Source organism: Lissotriton helveticus, chromosome 1_1 (assembly GCF_964261635.1).
Source record: "Lissotriton helveticus chromosome 1_1, aLisHel1.1, whole genome shotgun sequence".
Classification (NCBI taxonomy): domain Eukaryota; kingdom Metazoa; phylum Chordata; class Amphibia; order Caudata; family Salamandridae; genus Lissotriton; species Lissotriton helveticus.
In genome coordinates this window covers 1,855,225,682-1,855,243,675 of record NC_136057.1, presented here as the reverse complement: position 1 = coordinate 1,855,243,675, position 17,994 = coordinate 1,855,225,682, and the positions used below count along the sequence as shown (strand labels likewise).

Here is a 17,994-nt window from a genome sequence, read left to right as displayed (position 1 = left end):
AATCTATGAAGGACACCCCGATACTGGAGAAGGGGAAAAGTGGAACACCAGACCTCGTAAGTGTGCAGCAACAACCATCATCACCTTGGTGAACACCCAAAGAGTGCGAGTGAGGCATGCAACATCTGTGGGCGGGCAAGACGAAGATGTAAAAATACATATCTTGCTAGTCCAATGCCATTATCCAGTCTCCCGGATCCAGGCAGTAAGAACTTGAGCAAGCATGAGCATTTTGAATTTCTCCTGTTTGAGTAAGAGATTGAGAAGGTTCAGGTCGAGTGTAGGACAAAGGCCTCTATACTTCTTGTAGCTGGATTAGCAACCACAACCTACTTCTGATGCTGACACCCTCTCCATAGCTCCCTTGGTGAAGAGAACAGAAATTTCCTGGTGGAGAAAGGAAAGATGGTCCTCTGTCAACCGGTTGTAAAGGGGTGGGATGCAGGGAGGGGTGACCACAAAGGAAATGGAGTAACCCCTTTGCACAATTTGTAGTACCCAACGGTTTGATGTCAATGAGCTCCAGTAGAGCGGGTGATGGCTTACCCTGCCCCCCACTGGATGCCTGGGTCGGTAGGAGGACAAACTAAAGGGAATCGGAGGCTGTGGCAGCTGGGGAAGTGGTGGACTGGTTCAACCTCTGGCTACCTGTCCCACATGGTCTGTAGGAATCGCAAACTTGGCCACAAAAGGCGTGGACGCTTGGTAGCCGTGGTATGGACACATTTTGAAACCCCTTAGGTGGCCATGAAAGGGCTGAAAGGCAGACTGGGGGTAATGAGGGTCATAGAGAGACTCAAGGACTTGGCTGTTACCCTGGCGTCCTTAAAGCGTTCTAGCGCCGAGTTCACCTTCTCATTGAAGAGACATGAGCCATCAAAGGGCATTTCTATAAGCAATGCTTGGACATCGCTTAAAAATAAAACAGTAGTTCTTAGCAAGGTGTGGCCCAAAGCTTTCAAAGTGATCAATGGCTATATGCGTCATTTGAAGTGGCTAACGATTACATAAAGATCTTGCCTGTGAAGGGTATCATTCCAGTTTATAGATGTTTAGGCTCTTTCCTTTTGTAGCACGATGGTCCAGAAGCACTAGAAAACACATCAGAACCAGACTGCAGAAACAAATAATCTACAGAGAAGTCATATCCTGGAGCATTGTGGTCTACAGTGGTAGTATAATGAGTCACCTGGAAACAGAAAGCTTTTAAAAAAACTTACAATGCTGCACCAACCACTAAATGTCAGAAGTGTGCACAGCATGTGATCTAAAGCAGCAACTGCAGCAAACCTCCATAAATACTTTGAACATCAGCAGGCTCCAGAGAATTAACAGGCCGCCATTGCTACGGATTATTATTAGTACCAGAGAAGTATCAATGTCATCAAGGGGCAGGAGATTGGAGGGGGTGAGTGGCAATTTCTCTGTGTTGGAGTTTGAAACTAGGACATTATTGGTAGATTTATCAGAAGGGTGTGGTCAGACTCAAGAGTTCTTGGGATTAAATATGATCTAAACTTCCCCAAAGGATAATTGGTTATTATTTAATGTGGTATGGCTTCCAAATTCTTTCAATATTTAAGTCCGTGGGCATGAGGGAGTTTTTATATTCTAGATTTTAAGTTTATGGCTCAACGGGCGAACTACTTGTTTCAGGCCCAGCTCTATTTTAGTTTTGACATCAGGTCAAAAAGCAGTTTTTGTCACAGAGGTGAGAGGAACTGCTGCATAGGGTTGAAGCTATTTGTTGTCAAAGGGACCACATCTTGACTCTGCTTCTAGCTCTCGACCAACCAGTTTAGACAGTAATCTTGGTACCTTGTAGAAAGTCTTTTGTCCAGAATGTCTATCAGTGTGGGTGATTGCAAACTAGAGGACCTTGGTTAAGGCCAAAATAAACTTCTGAACTCTACTAGGCAAGTCATCATCGTCATCAATCCACTTCATTCGAATAATTAAAATCATAAAAGTACAAAATACATTTATACAAAATAGACAGGTCCCCAATTAACCCCTTCCGTGCTCGTGACGGAACCACTCCGTCACGAGCCACAGACGTGCTGTGCTGGTGACGGAGTGGTTCCGTCACGGCACGGCAGCCCGACCTACTTCACATCTTCCTTACAGATTCTGTCTGGTGTTTCAAACTAGGCAAGTCAAATGAGAAACACAGCCCCAGAGCATCATCTTCCAAATAGAGAATATGATGTGAATCAGTTCATCGACATCTACGAATTTTGCTTCACAGATGAATGTCTGCACAACATCACAGAGCAGATTACAACTCTGTTATGGTCCTGGTGCCACTGAGTGAAAGGACCAGCGTTTCTCTCTTCAGGGTTACAAGGTTGTGGGTACATGCTACTGGTAATCAGCACGCACACAATCACACACATTTATATAACCAGAACTGATAATGTCAAAATTGGTGTAGGTAAACCTAAGGGTAATGTTGGCGACACTTCAAGGAAAAAGCATACAGTATTTGCTCCTTGTCCATCTCTTGAGAAAGGGGGGGCACATATTTTTCTCTATAATGGAGACCTTATATAAATCGTGCAAAACAGAAAGTTTTGAAATTCAAAGTAGCATACACTGAAAGAACTCCAGTCCTCAATTAGCTGCATGTTCAATTTGCTAGCCAAACTTTCAGTTTCTTGTTTGAGTTAACACTTTTTAACCTGATAACAGGGGGAAAAGCACCTGAAGATAGAGTCTACACAAGTGTGAGTCATTGGGAAGTTCGATTGGATGTCATTTTGAGTCATGCTTGCTCCTATAATGGTTAAATACAATGTAAGCAAGATGCTTTTCAGGGACCAGCCATTACATTGTAGGTTGATGGGAATATTAGATAGGTTCACAAAGCAAAAAATCAGTTTGAAAGTTCACAATGACTCCCAAGTAAAAGATCTCTTCCTAGGGGAAATATGACATCTTCCTAGAAGAAAAGAGGGATGGTGCCACACAATAAGGAATGCAGCGTAACTCCATATTACTGGTACACCTTTAAAAATAATGTTGCTTCATTTGTTCGCTTATAAAACTGGTGATACATTGGAGAAGTGGTAACCATATAATTTACTAATAGTGCCACGGTATTTGGATACATAGATAGATCTGTTAAATAGAGCTTTTTGATTAGACTGATTAGACAAAGCAATTTTTAGAGAGCCCAGGCACTATGTTTGCTATTTGAAACGTACCTTTCAGTCTGATCAACTATTTCAAACTATTGAACTATTGAAGATTTCCCTTTTTGCTATGCCAGTAAAAAAGGTACTAAAATCCCCGAAATTTTGTGCCAATTAATTCATTTAACTTTTACAGCATCTCAGATTGGAGGAAACTGAAGAGATAGGGAATCCATAAAAAAAACCAATAGGAAGCAGCAGGTATGAGAACAACTTTCCGACATCTGTACTTGAGCTCGAATATTCTGCTATAAATATACCTTTCCAAGAAAACCAAGCTAGGATGGGTATCATCAAGTTGATCATCAATTTACATTCTGAAGTCTCATCAAAAGTAGGAAAATTAGAATGTTTCTGCTCATACCTCGATCTTTTGCTCGGTCTGAAAGAAGTACTTCAACCTCTTGGTACTCCCGGACGGCATCAAGTATTATACTGCCCTCTTTGCTGAACAGGAAAAGCATGGGGATTGTGATATCTTCTGTGTTTTTCCCATCACCAGCCATTTGGAAAAGAGGAGCTGTATCACTGCTGCTTCCTTCATTATCATCTGATAACAAACGTTAAAAAGTCAGCATTCCCTCCTATTCAGTATACAAAGGCGACCATAGAGCTTAATTAGAGGACACAGATAATTAAACAGATAAAGTCTTGTATAGTGTAACACTCCTTGCCACCCCCACATTCCTCCAGTAAAACAGCCTTAGGAAAGAAGGCGATCTTCTAAAAGCATGACACACAGATCACTTCATTGTTGATGAAGCGAGCGTGAAGGAACAAACATGATAAAATGGATGCCTCTGGACATATCATCAATGAGCAGCAGCATCTATAGTATAGGTACATGATATTTATTCCAAGGGGGAGCTGGACAGCGTAGGACTTAGGAGAGGGGAGAAGAAGCATTTTTAGACATTTTACATAATGCCCGCCTTCCTTTATCACTAAAATTAATGCTGAATCTGGACACAGGAAGGTGACGTTCACACACTCTTCTGTTCAATGTCCTCTTCCTTGGAGTGGATCATGAAAAACTGCTGCTTCTACGCAAGAGGTCAAGGATTTGACTTACTCTTGCACACTACCTCTCCCTTCAGATAAACTGTCATTAAGCGGAAAAATGTCCTACATTTGATGGTCATAGTGACCTAGCATCACCGGGAGAGTAGCTGCATCAAGGCAGGAGGCCATCAAACTAAACTGTTTTCCCTGGGAGTCTATACGTCCTTCATCTCAGTCGGTTGGAGCTGAACTAGATTTAACAGGAATATGTGACCTTTTTGCTCCAGCCATAATGATGAAGCTGGGCCAGGGAACCATGCAGGAGCAGAGTAACGGCTTGTGCTTTCGAAGGTGATGTCATCAGCTTCACGAATTCATGTAATACATAATCCACAAAAGTGATGATTTCACCAACATTATTTAAGTTGTAGCGAAAGTATTGCTTCTTGATTGAAACCAGAGAAAGGTCAAAAAGGTTTGAGGAAAGGAAAATGGGGCAACAGAGGTACTATGTGATCATACATCACTTATGCAGTATACTAGTACACAAAAACATTGCAGTCCAGTTACAACAGTTACAGCATATGATACTTTGCATAGCTTCGAATCTTATCCATTGCACTAACCCATCTGAGGTGTAGGAAAAGTGGTGAGGAATCAGTGCAAATGATCAAATATATTATCCACCACAAATATTGTTCCTTAAAATATGTAGCCTTTTCTTTTCTTCTGATTGGTATTTTTTTTATGCAGAGGTCTCATCTGATGAAGGTGTGCAACAACTATACCCTCAGCTAGGTGGGATTGAGAAGTGCAGATTAAACAAGGAAGTCAAGCAGTGCATCCCAGGAAATATATCCATCTCTGTTTGTCTGAGGTGCGAGGCAATGTTTAGCAAAAGTATAAAAGAAAGGCCAAGGCAGATCTCAATCACCGGAACGTACAGGAATGCCAGTTGGAGGTTTTTTTTAGTTAACGGCTAAAAGTTTAATGCAGAGGGTTCAAACCTTACGACTCGCATCAAAAAATAAACTTTGACCATTTGAATACATTGTTATAACTGGTTCCCTGGCAGCTAGAAAGACACCCATTATGTAGGAAGGTGTTAAGTTGGGACCACTTAATATCCCAGCAATACTTCACAACCTATTTAGAGACTTTCAAATCATGGCAGACCAGATCCAGAAATGGTTTCTTCATGTGGTCAGGAAGGTTGACTATGGTAATTGTCATCCGTTCCCACGAGATGTGGACATGTTTTGCCAAGAGGCTGTTCGTCAAGTCTATTCAACGCAATGTCTGTAGCAACCATGGGGAAAGTTTGGATTCCATCTTCAAACCAGGCTTGCACTACCAAGGTCTCCAGTAAGCAGTAAAGAGGAAAATAAACTTTTGGATTAGAAGGCACAGGACTACAGCTTAGTGCAATTTATTTGTAGACTGACAGGGCTGACAAAGGTTTCCCCCAGGGAGCCACAACTAGCTCAAAGAGCACCTCTCTAAATGGGAGCAAGGGTTCTGAAACTGCTGGGTTGGTTTAGTCAGGATGCAGGATGCTGAACTTTGTTTCCACAGTCTGCAAGGATAATTTCAGTGCTTTTCCTACCTTTAATACCACAGAGGTAGAAGAACAGACTTCTTCTACAGGAGGTCCAGATGGATAAAGAATATCTCCTTCTAGAGATGCGTTAAAGACCACCACTGTTTTTTAGGTATAGCCCGACATCTGCATTATAAAGAAAGACATTTTTTGTCAGTCACCAAATCGTTTACCTCTGTGTGATGAGTGTTTACTGGGAATTCCCGGGGCATCAGAACCTGTTGTGAAAAGTTCCACCAGCTGGGTGAATATCTGGTCTTCATGTTGTTGTTCTGCCAGAGAGCTACCATCAAAAAATGCAAAAACCTTTTCTTTGGCCACCATGATAATGTCTACTTACTTTGAGGGGTTGAAGCACCTCTGAAATCTGTTCTGATGGTGGCACAAAGATGATGTCATAGGTGATGCCGAAGGAACTAGTTTTGGCGCCATATTAGGAAAAAGGCTTCTCTGGATGCAGCACCAACACAAGAGACTGTAGAGGTGGAGATGCAAGAGGCACTGGAGCCACCAAAACTCACCAAACCCACAGACTGGGCCCTGTGTGAGTCACAAAGAGTATACAAGGCTGTCCTGAAAGTGTCCAAAATGGCCTGAAGGTAGACGTCAACCTGAAATCGGTAGGCTGATGGAATCAACCCCCAGCTATCATTATAGGAATCAGATCAGATGAGGAGGTGGAATCCAAAATGGGGGGGGGGGGAGGAAGAGGGGGGGGGGGGGTTAACAGAGTGCTGAATCTGTAAATGGTATTGGGAGCAAGGTCATTTTCTTGGAGCATTAGGGGGACTATGGCGTTTCTATTTTTTCCAGGAAGATCCTTTGGGGGATTATTTCTATTTATGGGGATTTACTTGAAGTGGAGAGGAAACACTTCAGAGAGTCCATTCGTGATTTAAGCAAAAAGTGTGGTCTACTGTACCCTGATGGTTTTCGGGTGCATTGAAGAACAAAATTCGCTGGCCATTGGGTCATGATTGGATACAATTCTGTGACGGTCCAGGTTCAAAACGCAAGAAACATGTTAACCAACTTTTGGAATGTTAGAATCACCATCTCTCCATATATTCCCCAGTGTTTCTAACTTTTAAAAGAAGCCCCTAGAATAAACACTTGCGCTGGGGATGCCCAGACGTGGGTCCCAGGCACTCCACACCACTGGAATCAAGCTAGCCGGGCTGAAGAGAGGTGTTACCTCGAAACCGGTCCGGTCCTCGGATGCTTGATTCCGTTCTGGGAAGGACATGGCTTTTGTAGTTCGGACTGGACTGTTCCCATGGGGCAACAGGGTCAGAGCTGATTTGCATATCGCCATTGTCTAACCCAGGGTGGTGTGGAGTGCAAAAAAAACGATGGATTTGGGCCCAGATCTTTTGACTGGGGGAGTGTGTGACATTGATCCACATTCAGTCCATCACTTGTTGTTTTTGCAATTGCCGCCCTAAGTGCGCTGGGGATGCCCAGACGTGGGTCCCAGGCACTCCACACCACTGGAATCAAGCTAGCCGGGCTGAAGAGAGGTGTTACCTCGAAACCTGTCCGGTCCTCGGATGCTTGATTCCGTTCTGGGAAGGACATGGCTTTTGTAGTTCGGACTGGACTGTTCCCATGGGGCAACAGGGTCAGAGCTGATTTGCATATCGCCATTGTCTAACCCAGGGTGGTGTGGAGTGCAAAAAAACGATGGATTTGGGCCCAGATCTTTTGACTGGGGGAGTGTGTGACATTGATCCACATTCAGTCCATCACTTGTTGTTTTTGCTAGAATAAACACAGCATCTAGTTAAGTTTACTCGTTACCCATCAGACCAATCTATATATTCCTATTATTTGAGAAAGGCACCATTCCCTTTTCCCCTTCTTGTACACATTTTGGAGGACATTAGGTCTTCTTATTTCCGACCTTGAGGCAAAAACAAAAAAGATCTCTGGCAAAGAGCCCCTTGAGGGGCACATTGGGCTTTGAAGTGCTGACCCAACGAGGAGCACACCCCAGTGATGAAGCATGACACATTTTGGTGGGTGGGAGCTTGTGCATCATTAAGAAGTGACTTTGTATGACTTCCTTAGGACAAGGTACCAAAATGAATGTAGGAACCTAGACCTTTGTCACAGAAATGCAAACTGAATTGTTCAACTCTAAGTTGGGGAGTGTGTGTTCTGGACCGAAACTTCTGTCTGTTCTTCCTTTTTGGAATAAATGATTGGATACAAGACACCACATGCAGATATGCCAAGTACATCTTTTTATGACATCTCAAACAGGCTTTAAATCCTAAGACCTTAGTGAGGGGCATTTGACCTAATCACAGTGAGCTGAGTGAGGAATTTTGTGAATGAAACACCAAGATCAGCTTTGGACTAGTCCCTATGAGATGTGGAAAAAGAGGACAAGCCAGCAGTGAGATATATATATATATATATATATATATATATATATATATATATATATATATATATACACATACATACATACATACATACATATATACATACATACATATATATATACATACATATATATATACATACATATATATATACATACATATATATATATACATACATATATATATACATACATATATATATACATACATATATATATATAAATATATATAAATATATATACATACATATATACATTCACACACATATATACATACACACACATATATATACACACATATATATATATATATATCATGATGTCATTATATTAGAGGCTGAAGCTGCGAGGAACTGGAGAGCTGTTGCGGGTGATTTTTTTTCTCCAGATCCAGTCAGGCGACTAAAGATAATGATAAAGTGAGTTATCTGCAGAAAGAAGCTTCCATCAGAACATTTTTACATGGATAAGTGATGAGATTGCAGATCCTTGGGGAATGTATAAGTTTTTGAATAGATAACTTCAAAACCTGAACCAGGTTTTCCTATAATACATCTCTATTGTGTAGAAAGTCATTGCTTCTACTTTATCTCTCGATCTTGAATTCTGACAGGCAGTCAAACTATGCAGTCAGTTAAGATGCAAATTTTAGTCTCATTGTGTCTTCTCCACTAATGCCATCTGTATAATTCACTGGATACAATTTTGCCACAGCTCTGTACCAATCCATGAGAGAGATTCTACCTCTTGAGAAGTCATATACCTGACATAGTACAAATTCTTGGTTGAAACCATAGGACTGCCAAAATATGGAAGTGGAAATGAGAAGATAAGTGGAGAAAGAGCAAACTTCCACAGTGGAATATCCTTTGATCTTAGTTAAAGAATAAAAAATGCAGCTAAGCTTAAAAGTACATGAGTGACTTACCGATAACAATGCCTCCTATCGCTCCAGCTTTTTGGGCATTTCTGGCCTTTTCAGCAAACATACACTGGCCTCGCTGCATCATAGCAATCCTACCCGATATTGCTGCAGGATTGGTGATCTCAGAGCATCCATTGTATGGTTGAGTGGAAGCAACAAACCCTCTTGTCTGTTGGCATAATTACAATTGATTAATATAATGTTAATGTAATAAAAAGTAACAATGAATAATCAACCACTAAAGATGCCTCAGAGAGACTGCATCAAACAATTTCTTGTCTTTACGATTTGCTGGTAATCTTGGTAGCACAAAGGCAAATAGGACTGTCAAAGATGGTAAAATTCCATACCATATGCAATGCTCCAAGTCTCATAAAGCAGATAATGTTGGGTCAAGATGCATCTTCTACTATCACACCACTGGAGACCATGAACAACTCTAAGCCCTGCGGTTTATAGTACCCCCCCCCCCCGATGACTTCACCTGAAACAAAAACCTACTGGGGGTGCATTCGCATAAACCCAAAGGAACACCAAACACAGGGCCATTCACACTCCCCCAGACACAGCAAAGTGTGAACTCTTGCCTACCCACCTTCTGCTACAAAGTGTCCAGCTAAACATACCACTGAATTGAAGAATTCCTGGTGACCCCTTAGTGTAATCTTCAATTCACAATAGATAACAAATAAGTGCTTAACCTGCTTAGGAAACCTAACTTCGATTATTAGTCACTAATGTCACTTAACTTCAGGAAGCCAGAGTGATGGATGAAACAATACCAAATATTGCACATGGACCACACTGACAGAACTGGTGGTAGTCTCATCTTTAAGTTGTGTAGGTTATTGAAATGTTTCTGTTATTAAACTACCTGTTCTAGAGTGCAGAACATCTTACAAATAATAGATCCGTTAACCTAATCAAATGTTTGTCAGTATGGCACCTCACCCTTTTCCTGGTGTTTCACCAGCTTTGGGCCCTCATTCCTGGACTGTACAACTCCTTTTGCTCTACAAGCACCACATTTTCTAATTCTGGGGGTGTCTTTAGCTTTTGGGTGAATGCAGACTCACTCCTAGACATAACTGATGTTTTGCATGTGTGTTCCAGCTTTGACCTAACCACATTCATTAAATCTTCCACCCACACTGCAGGCTATATCCTTTATCTCATAATATTCACTATTGAGAGTACGACTTAAACTGCCCAATGTCCTAATATTGACCATCTGGCTAAAACGCTTCCTGTACCACTTTCCCCCCCAGCCAGTCAAATTGTTGAGACCCAGCGAATAAGTCAATTGTAATAGTATATCTTGAGAGAAATTCTGCCATGATTAGTTTGGGCCATGAAATTCAATACATTTAGCACTTGGATCAGCATCACCACTAAAACAGTGCACCTTTCTTAAAATACAAGCCAGCTGCCTAACAATACAAAATAAATAATGGTACATGCCTGCCCTTTGGGATGAGATATAAAGCTGAAGAAAGCAGAACATTTCCCCTTAACTCCCGCCCTTACCTGAAAACACCGGACCATCAGAAACACGCCAGCTATAAAATTAAATGACATTAAAACTATCTGTGCCACTTTTTTCATGCACCTATTCAGCACCCAATTGAAAGGAAATTCTTACTATTATTTAGGAGTTCTCCACACTAAGTGTGGAATCCTCTATTCTTTCCTGCTCATAAGATCTGCGAGAAGTCTTTCACTTTCAAATTAATAAAATATTTGACTCTTGTGATCTGACAAGGTCTCCTCTTAAAGCAGTCATCATTCACACCACCACTTGCGCTGTACTTTATGCACCTCGATTTTTATTGGCATTTGACCCTCTCACCCAGAGTTTCACTAATGATAAACTGAGGTCAAATCAAATCTGGTCTCCTCTTGAGCACTTCTTCAATCAGAATCCACGTACTTCTCCACCTTAACGTAAACCCAATGAACAAGTCATCAGAATGCACATGTTAAAATTACCTTATGTAAAATCTCCTGATCTGGCCAACTATTGCCCCATCTCCTATAGGTGAAGGCCAAACTCATAGAAAGTGCTGTCAATTTCGAACTTTGAAACCTCTTAAGAGTCTTCCACCTGCCTAGATCCTGATGGGGCTGACAGGCAAGTGCATAGAGCAGAATCTATTTTGGTGGCTGCACTGGATAATCTGAATAGGCCTTTGGACAAAGATAACCAGGCTGCTCTCATACTTTTAGATTTCTTTTATGCCTTCAACATAGTATCGCCCAACCTCTTTTTTTATTGTGTGACTAAAGCTGTAAAGGAAGTGCCCTAAAATTACCAAAATCTTTTCTTACAGACCACCTCATAGAAGTTTACATGCACCAGAATAGCTTCACATTAAAGGAACTGGCATTAAAGGTTCCACAGAAAGTACCCTTACTTCAGCCTAAAGCTTTCAAATTATTAATGAACAAGTTACTTACTTACCTTCGGTAACGATATATCTGTAAGAAACAGTAGTTAGTATTAGATTCCTTACCTTAGAATATCCCCAGGCGTCAGTCTGGATCCGGAAACTTTTGCGTAGCAGTACCCCTGCGCGTCGGTAGGCGTCGTCTGCAGGCGTCCCCTGCGGCTCCGCGTCGTCGGCGTCGTGCGCCGTGATGACGTCGCTGGAGTATATAGACGCCGCCTCCGCGCGCTGACGTCAGTTCTTTGCACACAGCTTTTCCGCGCCAGAACACGCAGAGCCGTGTGAGAACTAACACTGGTGCCATTTGAAACTAGGGCCCTGAAAGGGATGTCCTTAACCCAAGGTATCAGTTCGCAGAACGGGGAGGATGGGTGGGGCGGTAAGGAATCTAATACTAACTACTGTTTCTTACAGATATATCGTTACCGAAGGTAAGTAACTTGTTCATCTGAAAGAAACAGGTTAGTATTAGATTCCTTACCTTAGAATAGATACCCCAGCAATACCAACCCCGCTGGTGGGTCTGCGAACCAATACAATCCTACACCAGAAAATCCTGGAGGACCGAACGGCCAAAGAAGCCGTCCCTCCGGACTTGACTGTCCAGGCAGTAATGCCTCGCAAAGGTGTGCAGCGAGGCCCACGTAGCCGCCTGGCAAATGTCCTGCAAAGGGACTCCCCGGCCCAGGGCAGTAGTAGCCGCCGTGGCCCGAGTGGAATGGGCCCTCAGCCCAACAGGAGGCTCCTTCAGAGCCAAAGAGTAGCATGCTTTGATGCACAGGACGACCCACCGAGAGATGGTTCGTTTCTGTACCGCCCTTCCCTTCTTCTCACCCACGTAGCCAACAAACAGTTGGCCATCCACCCGGAACTGGCGTGTGCGATCCATATAAAATGAAAGCGCACGCTTTGGGTCCAGACGATGGAGCCGCTCTTCATCTTTTGAAGGATGCGGAGGCGGGAAGAAGGAGGGTAAGGTGATGGACTGCCCAATGTGAAAAGCAGAAACTACTTTGGGCAGGAAAGAAGGTCTAGTCCTAAGAACCACCTTGTCAGGATGAACGGACAAGAAAGGAGGTTTAACAGAAAGAGCCTGGAGCTCACTCACTCTCCTGGCAGAGGTGATGGCAACCAGGAAGGCCGTCTTTAAAGTGAGAAGACGGAGAGGACAGGAATGAAGCGGCTCAAAGGGAGCACACATCAAGAATGTCAGAACCAGGTTCAAGTCCCACTGAGGCATCACGAACGGAACAGGTGGATACATGTGCGTGATGCCTTTCAAGAATCTCAGTACAATAGGGGACTTGAATAAAGATGGCTGATCAGGTAGCCTTAAGAAGGCGGAAAGGGCAGAAAGGTAGCCCTTGATAGTGCCCAGAGCAGAGCCCTGCTGGGCAAGAGAAAGAAGGAAGAGGAGAACCTCGGAAAGAGGGGCAGAAAGGGGATCCACAGCCTTTGCTGTGCACCATGCCACAAATCTGTTCCACCGGCAGGCGTATACCGACTTTGTGGAGGGACGCCTGGCTGCCAGAATCACATCACAGACTTCAGGAGGCAAGTCGAATGGCCTCAACTGTCGCTGCTCAATCTCCACGCATGGAGGTGGAGGCTGGACAGGTTCGGGTGGAGGACCGTCCCCTGCTGCTGCGACAGAAGGTCCTCCTGAAGGGGCAGGCGGATCGAGGGACCGACTGACATGCTGAGTAGCTCGGGATACCAGTATCTTCGAGCCCAGTCCGGAGCCACAAGGATAACTTGGGCCCGGTCGCGCCTGATCTTCTTCAGCACTCTGGGCAGAAGTGGTATAGGCGGAAAGGCGTACAACAGACCACAACTCCACTCGCGCCGAAAGGCGTCGCCGAGCGAGTGCCGTCTTGGAAACTCCAACGCGCAGAACTGATGACATTGCGAGTTCTCTTCTGTGGCGAATAGATCTAACCAAGGCTCTCCCCATTGCAGAAAGAGACCTTTCGCCACGTCCGAGTTCAGACGCCATTCGTGATCCACCGAGCACCGACGGCTGAGTTCGTCCGCCCTGGCGTTCAGAGAACCTGCCAGGTGTTGAACCGTCAGAGTCACGCTCTGACGTTCCAGCCATTGCCAGAGGCGCAGAGCCTCCTGGCAAAGGGTCCACGACCCCACACCGCTCTGTTTGTTGCAGTACCACATGGCGGTGGTGTTGTCCGTGAACACCTGCACTACACTCCCGTTGACAAAGGGGAGGAATGCCTTCAGTGCTAGGCGAATCGCCCGCAGCTCCAACATGTTGATATGGAGCCGGGACTCCGCCGGAGACCAGATGCCTCTGATCTCCGCCTCTCCCAAGTGGCCTCCCCAGCCCTGGAGGGACGCGTCCGTCACAACTACGTGCTCCGGTTGGGGAAGGGAGAGGGATCTGCCTCTGACCCAATCGCGGCTCGTAAGCCACCACTGCAACTGTCTCGCAGTGCCCTCCGAGATCAGGACATGGTCGGACAGGTTGCCCTGATGCTGGGCCCACTGAAACTTCAGGTCCCACTGCAGAGCCCGCATCCGCCATCTGGCGTGATGCACCAGAAGGATGCAGGAGGCCATCAGCCCCAGAAGCCGCAGCGTCAACCTGACCGAAACCCGGGACAACGGCTGAAAGATGGGAATCAGAGCCTGAATATCCCGGACCCGCCGTTCCGGAGGATAAACCCGAAACTGCGCCGAGTCGAGAACCGCTCCGATGAAAAGGAGCTTTTGGGAGGGACACAGGTGTGATTTCGGCACATTGATAGAAAACCCCAGCTCGTGCAGGAGGTCTGCCGTCATCTGAAGGTGGTGGACGACTGTTTGGGGCGAGCCCGCCTTCAACAACCAGTCGTCGAGGTAGGGGAAGACTGAAACCCCTAACCGGCGCAGATGAGCTGCGACCACCACCATCACTTTCGTGAACACCCGTGGGGCGCTGGTAAGGCCGAATGGGAGCACGATAAACTGAAAGTGCTCGTGGCCTACCGTGAACCGCAGGTAACGCCGGTGGGCCGGCAGGACGGGGATGTGAAAATACGCATCCTGCAAGTCCAACGCTACCATCCAGTCTTGTGGGTCTAGAGCAGCCAAGACCTGAGCCAAAGTCAACATCTTGAACTTCTCCTTCCGGAGGAAGCCGTTGACGTTCCGTAGGTCCAAGATAGGACGCAGGTCCCCTTTGTCCTTCTTGGGTACCAGAAAGTAGTGGGAGTAGCAACCACACCCTACTTCTGGCCCAGGAACGCGCTCGATGGACCCCTTGGCCAAGAGGGCCGTAACTTCCTCCTGCAGAAGTGTCAAGTGGTCCCCCGACACACGGTGGTTCTGCGGTGGCATGGCTGGAGGAGTGGTCTCGAAGGGGAGGGAGTAGCCCCTTCGGACGAGCTGCAGCACCCACCTGTCCGACGTGATCGTGCGCCAGCGGGAGTGGTGATGGCGAACCCTGCCACCCACTGGCGTCACATGGGCCCGAAAGCTCGGACTAGGAAGATTTGGAGGCTGCTGCGGGGGGAGGTGTGTACTGACCTCGCCGCTGTCCCCTACCGCCACCCCGGCGGAATCCACGGCCGCCACCGCGCTGAGGAGCGTTCTGCGGTGCGTGGCTGGCAGCACGTGTGGGACCGCCCCTTCCGTGGCCACGAAAGGAGCGAAACGAACCCGTCTGCTGGCGCTGGGTCGAGAGACCCAAGGACTTGGCCGTGACCCTGGAGTCCTTGAAGCGCTCAAGCGCGTTGTCCGCTTTGTCGCCGAACAGGCGACTGCCATCGAAAGGCATGTCCATGAGGGCATTCTGGACATCCGGCGAGAAGTTGGCGGATCTCAGCCAAGCATGGCGACGAATCGCCACCGTCGTGGACATCGCCCGTCCCAGCGAGTCGGTCGTGTCAAGACCACACCGTATGGAATACCTCGCCGCGTCCCGGCCTTCAATCAAGGCCTGGTTGAGCTTGTCCCGCACCTCCTGCGGGCATTGCGGCAGACACTCCGCGACCGTATCCCACAGAGAGTGGGTGTAGCGGCCTAAGAGGCATGCGGTATTGCAAGACCGCAGTCCTGCACTCAAAGACGAGAAGACCTTCTTGCCAAACTGGTCATATCGCTTAGATTCCCGATCGGGCGGGGCCGTCGGGAATGCGGACTGGGAAGTGGAGGCTTGGATCACCAGACTCTCCGGGGAGGGATGGGTGGAGAGGAAGGCAGGGTCGTCCGAACACGGACGGTGACGCCTGGCAACGTTTCGGTCAACAGGTGAACCGGAAGCGGGCCTGGACCAGGTGCCCAAAAGGACATCCGTCAGGGCGTCATTAAACGGCAGCAGAGGCTCCTGTGGGCATGACTGCGGTTTGAATACCTCGGTGAGGATGTTAGGCTTCACCTTAGCGACGGGGAGCTCAAGGCTCAAGGCCTTGGCAGCCCTCATCAGTACCACCGAATAGGCAGCCCCAGCCTCCGACGCCACAGTGGGAGGCGAGACAAACCCAGGGTTAGGCGACTCGTCCAGACCACTGGCATCACCTAAGTCACCTACCCAGTCAACGTTGTACTGGCATGCTCGTGACAAAGGGTCCTCAGACCCCTCCCAACCCTCTCCATAATCGTCCTCATCGCCATAGTTCGAATCAACGATATAGACCGGCTTCTCGGAGCCAAGGGGCCCCAACGGCGCCGGACTCTGCGTCGGACGATGCCGGTCCGACTCCGCGTCAGGAGTCAGAGAGGGAATGGGGGTGGCGCCGCGCGGCGCCGGAGCCCCGACGCCGGCCGGAACCGACGGCGGAGTCACGGCGCCGCGCGGAGGCGGCACCACGGGTTGCCCCGATGGAATCGGCGCCGGAGAGGCCGGATGACCAGCCGGCGACGACCCTGAAGGGCCCAGCGGCGCCGGGGCCAGAGCCACCGGCGGCGTCGGGGCCGGAGCACCCGGCGGCATCGGGGCAGGTGCACCCGAACCGCTCGGGCCCCCAGACGGGACCGACGGGCCCGCAGGCGCCGTAGGCCCCGCCGGAGGAGACATCGCCCTCATAGCCATGAGGAACTCCTCAATCTCCTCGCGCGACGCGCCTTCCCCAGGGACCGACGGGTATGGGGCAGACGGCGTCGGCGACCCACGCGGGGGTGGGGCCACCCGAACCCCCGGCCGCATCACGCGGGCGTCGGGGGGAGTCGGGGGTACGATGACGACGCCCCGACTTCTTGTGTCGCTTACCTGAGGAACCGGAGGAATGGTGGCGACTCCCGGAGCGCTCATGGCGGCTCCGCGATCGTTCTCTCGACCGCTCCCTCGACCTCCGACCGGACCGGGACCGCTCTCGACGCGGGGCCGACACCCGGAGCTCGAGCAGCTTGCGGGACCGCTCCCGCCTAGCCTTACTCGTCAAGGCCCGGCAGTCGACGCAGGACTCCACGTCGTGGTCCGGGCCCAGACACCGGAGGCAGAGTCGATGGTGGTCGGTGACCGACATCAGGCGGTCGCACCCGTCGCAACTTTTAAAACCGGGCATCCTACCGGCACCTGAAGAAGAGTTAGATGTAACAAAAACTAGGTCAAAAGACCGGAGTACTGCTCTTCGGATCTGCGCTAACTGGCGCGGAAAAAAGAAGAACTGACGTCAGCGCGCGGAGGCGGCGTCTTTATACTCCAGCGACGTCATCACGGCGCACGACGCCGACGACGCGGAGCCGCAGGGGACGCCTGCAGACGACGCCTACCGACGCGCAGGGGTACTGCTACGCAAATGTTTCCGGATCCAGACTGACGCCTGGGGATATTCTAAGGTAAGGAATCTAATACTAACCTGTTTCTTTCAGATATGGCTCTTCTGGCATATTTCAACAGATCCTTTAGTTTCACAATTTATCCCTATAGCCATGTGTAGGAAGGTTTCCCTTTCTGACATAGTCACTCCCAATTTTTGACTGGGAGTGCACTGGGTTCCTGCTAACCGGTCCCCAGCGCCAGATCTCTTTCTCAGAACTGTGCAATTGTGACCCAATTGGCAATACCTTTAGCTCTCCCTGTAAGTTCCTAGTAAGTCGTAACCCTGGTACCTATAGCAAGGAGACAAAAGAAGGTCCTTAAGGGCTGCAGCATGTATTGTGACACCCTAAGGGGCTACTCAACAAACACATACAGACTGCCACTGCAGGCTGCATGCCTTAGTGCAGGTCAAAGTGAAAACATGACATGGCACCAAATCCCTGTGTGCCATGCCCACAGACACTGTATGCAGTATAGATAAGTCACTCCTACAGCAGGCCTTACAGCCTTAAGGCAGGGTACACTATACTACATGTATCGCCATATCTGCATTTGCAGATATACCCCTCTGCTGGTCAGTTCTATTACTGCCAGTACAAGTGACCAGGGAAGCCATTTTAATTACGTGTGCTGGACACTAATGAAAACGAGCTCCCCAGCTACAGGATTGCTTTACTGAAAA

The 17,994-nt window shown here is 47.6% G+C and overlaps 1 protein-coding gene across 1 annotated transcript in view; it reads right to left on the bottom strand.

Moving 5' to 3' along the window:
- Positions 1-17,994, bottom strand: part of EDEM3 (ER degradation enhancing alpha-mannosidase like protein 3) — a 501,369-nt gene that overhangs the window by 68,120 nt on the left and 415,255 nt on the right. Inside the window, exons 18-19 of the mRNA XM_078641446.1 lie at positions 9,114-9,279; positions 3,559-3,744 (exon numbers count right to left, since the gene is read on the bottom strand). Coding sequence (XP_078497572.1) covers positions 3,559-3,744; positions 9,114-9,279 — 352 coding nt within the window. The remainder of the gene's footprint in view (positions 1-3,558; positions 3,745-9,113; positions 9,280-17,994) is intronic.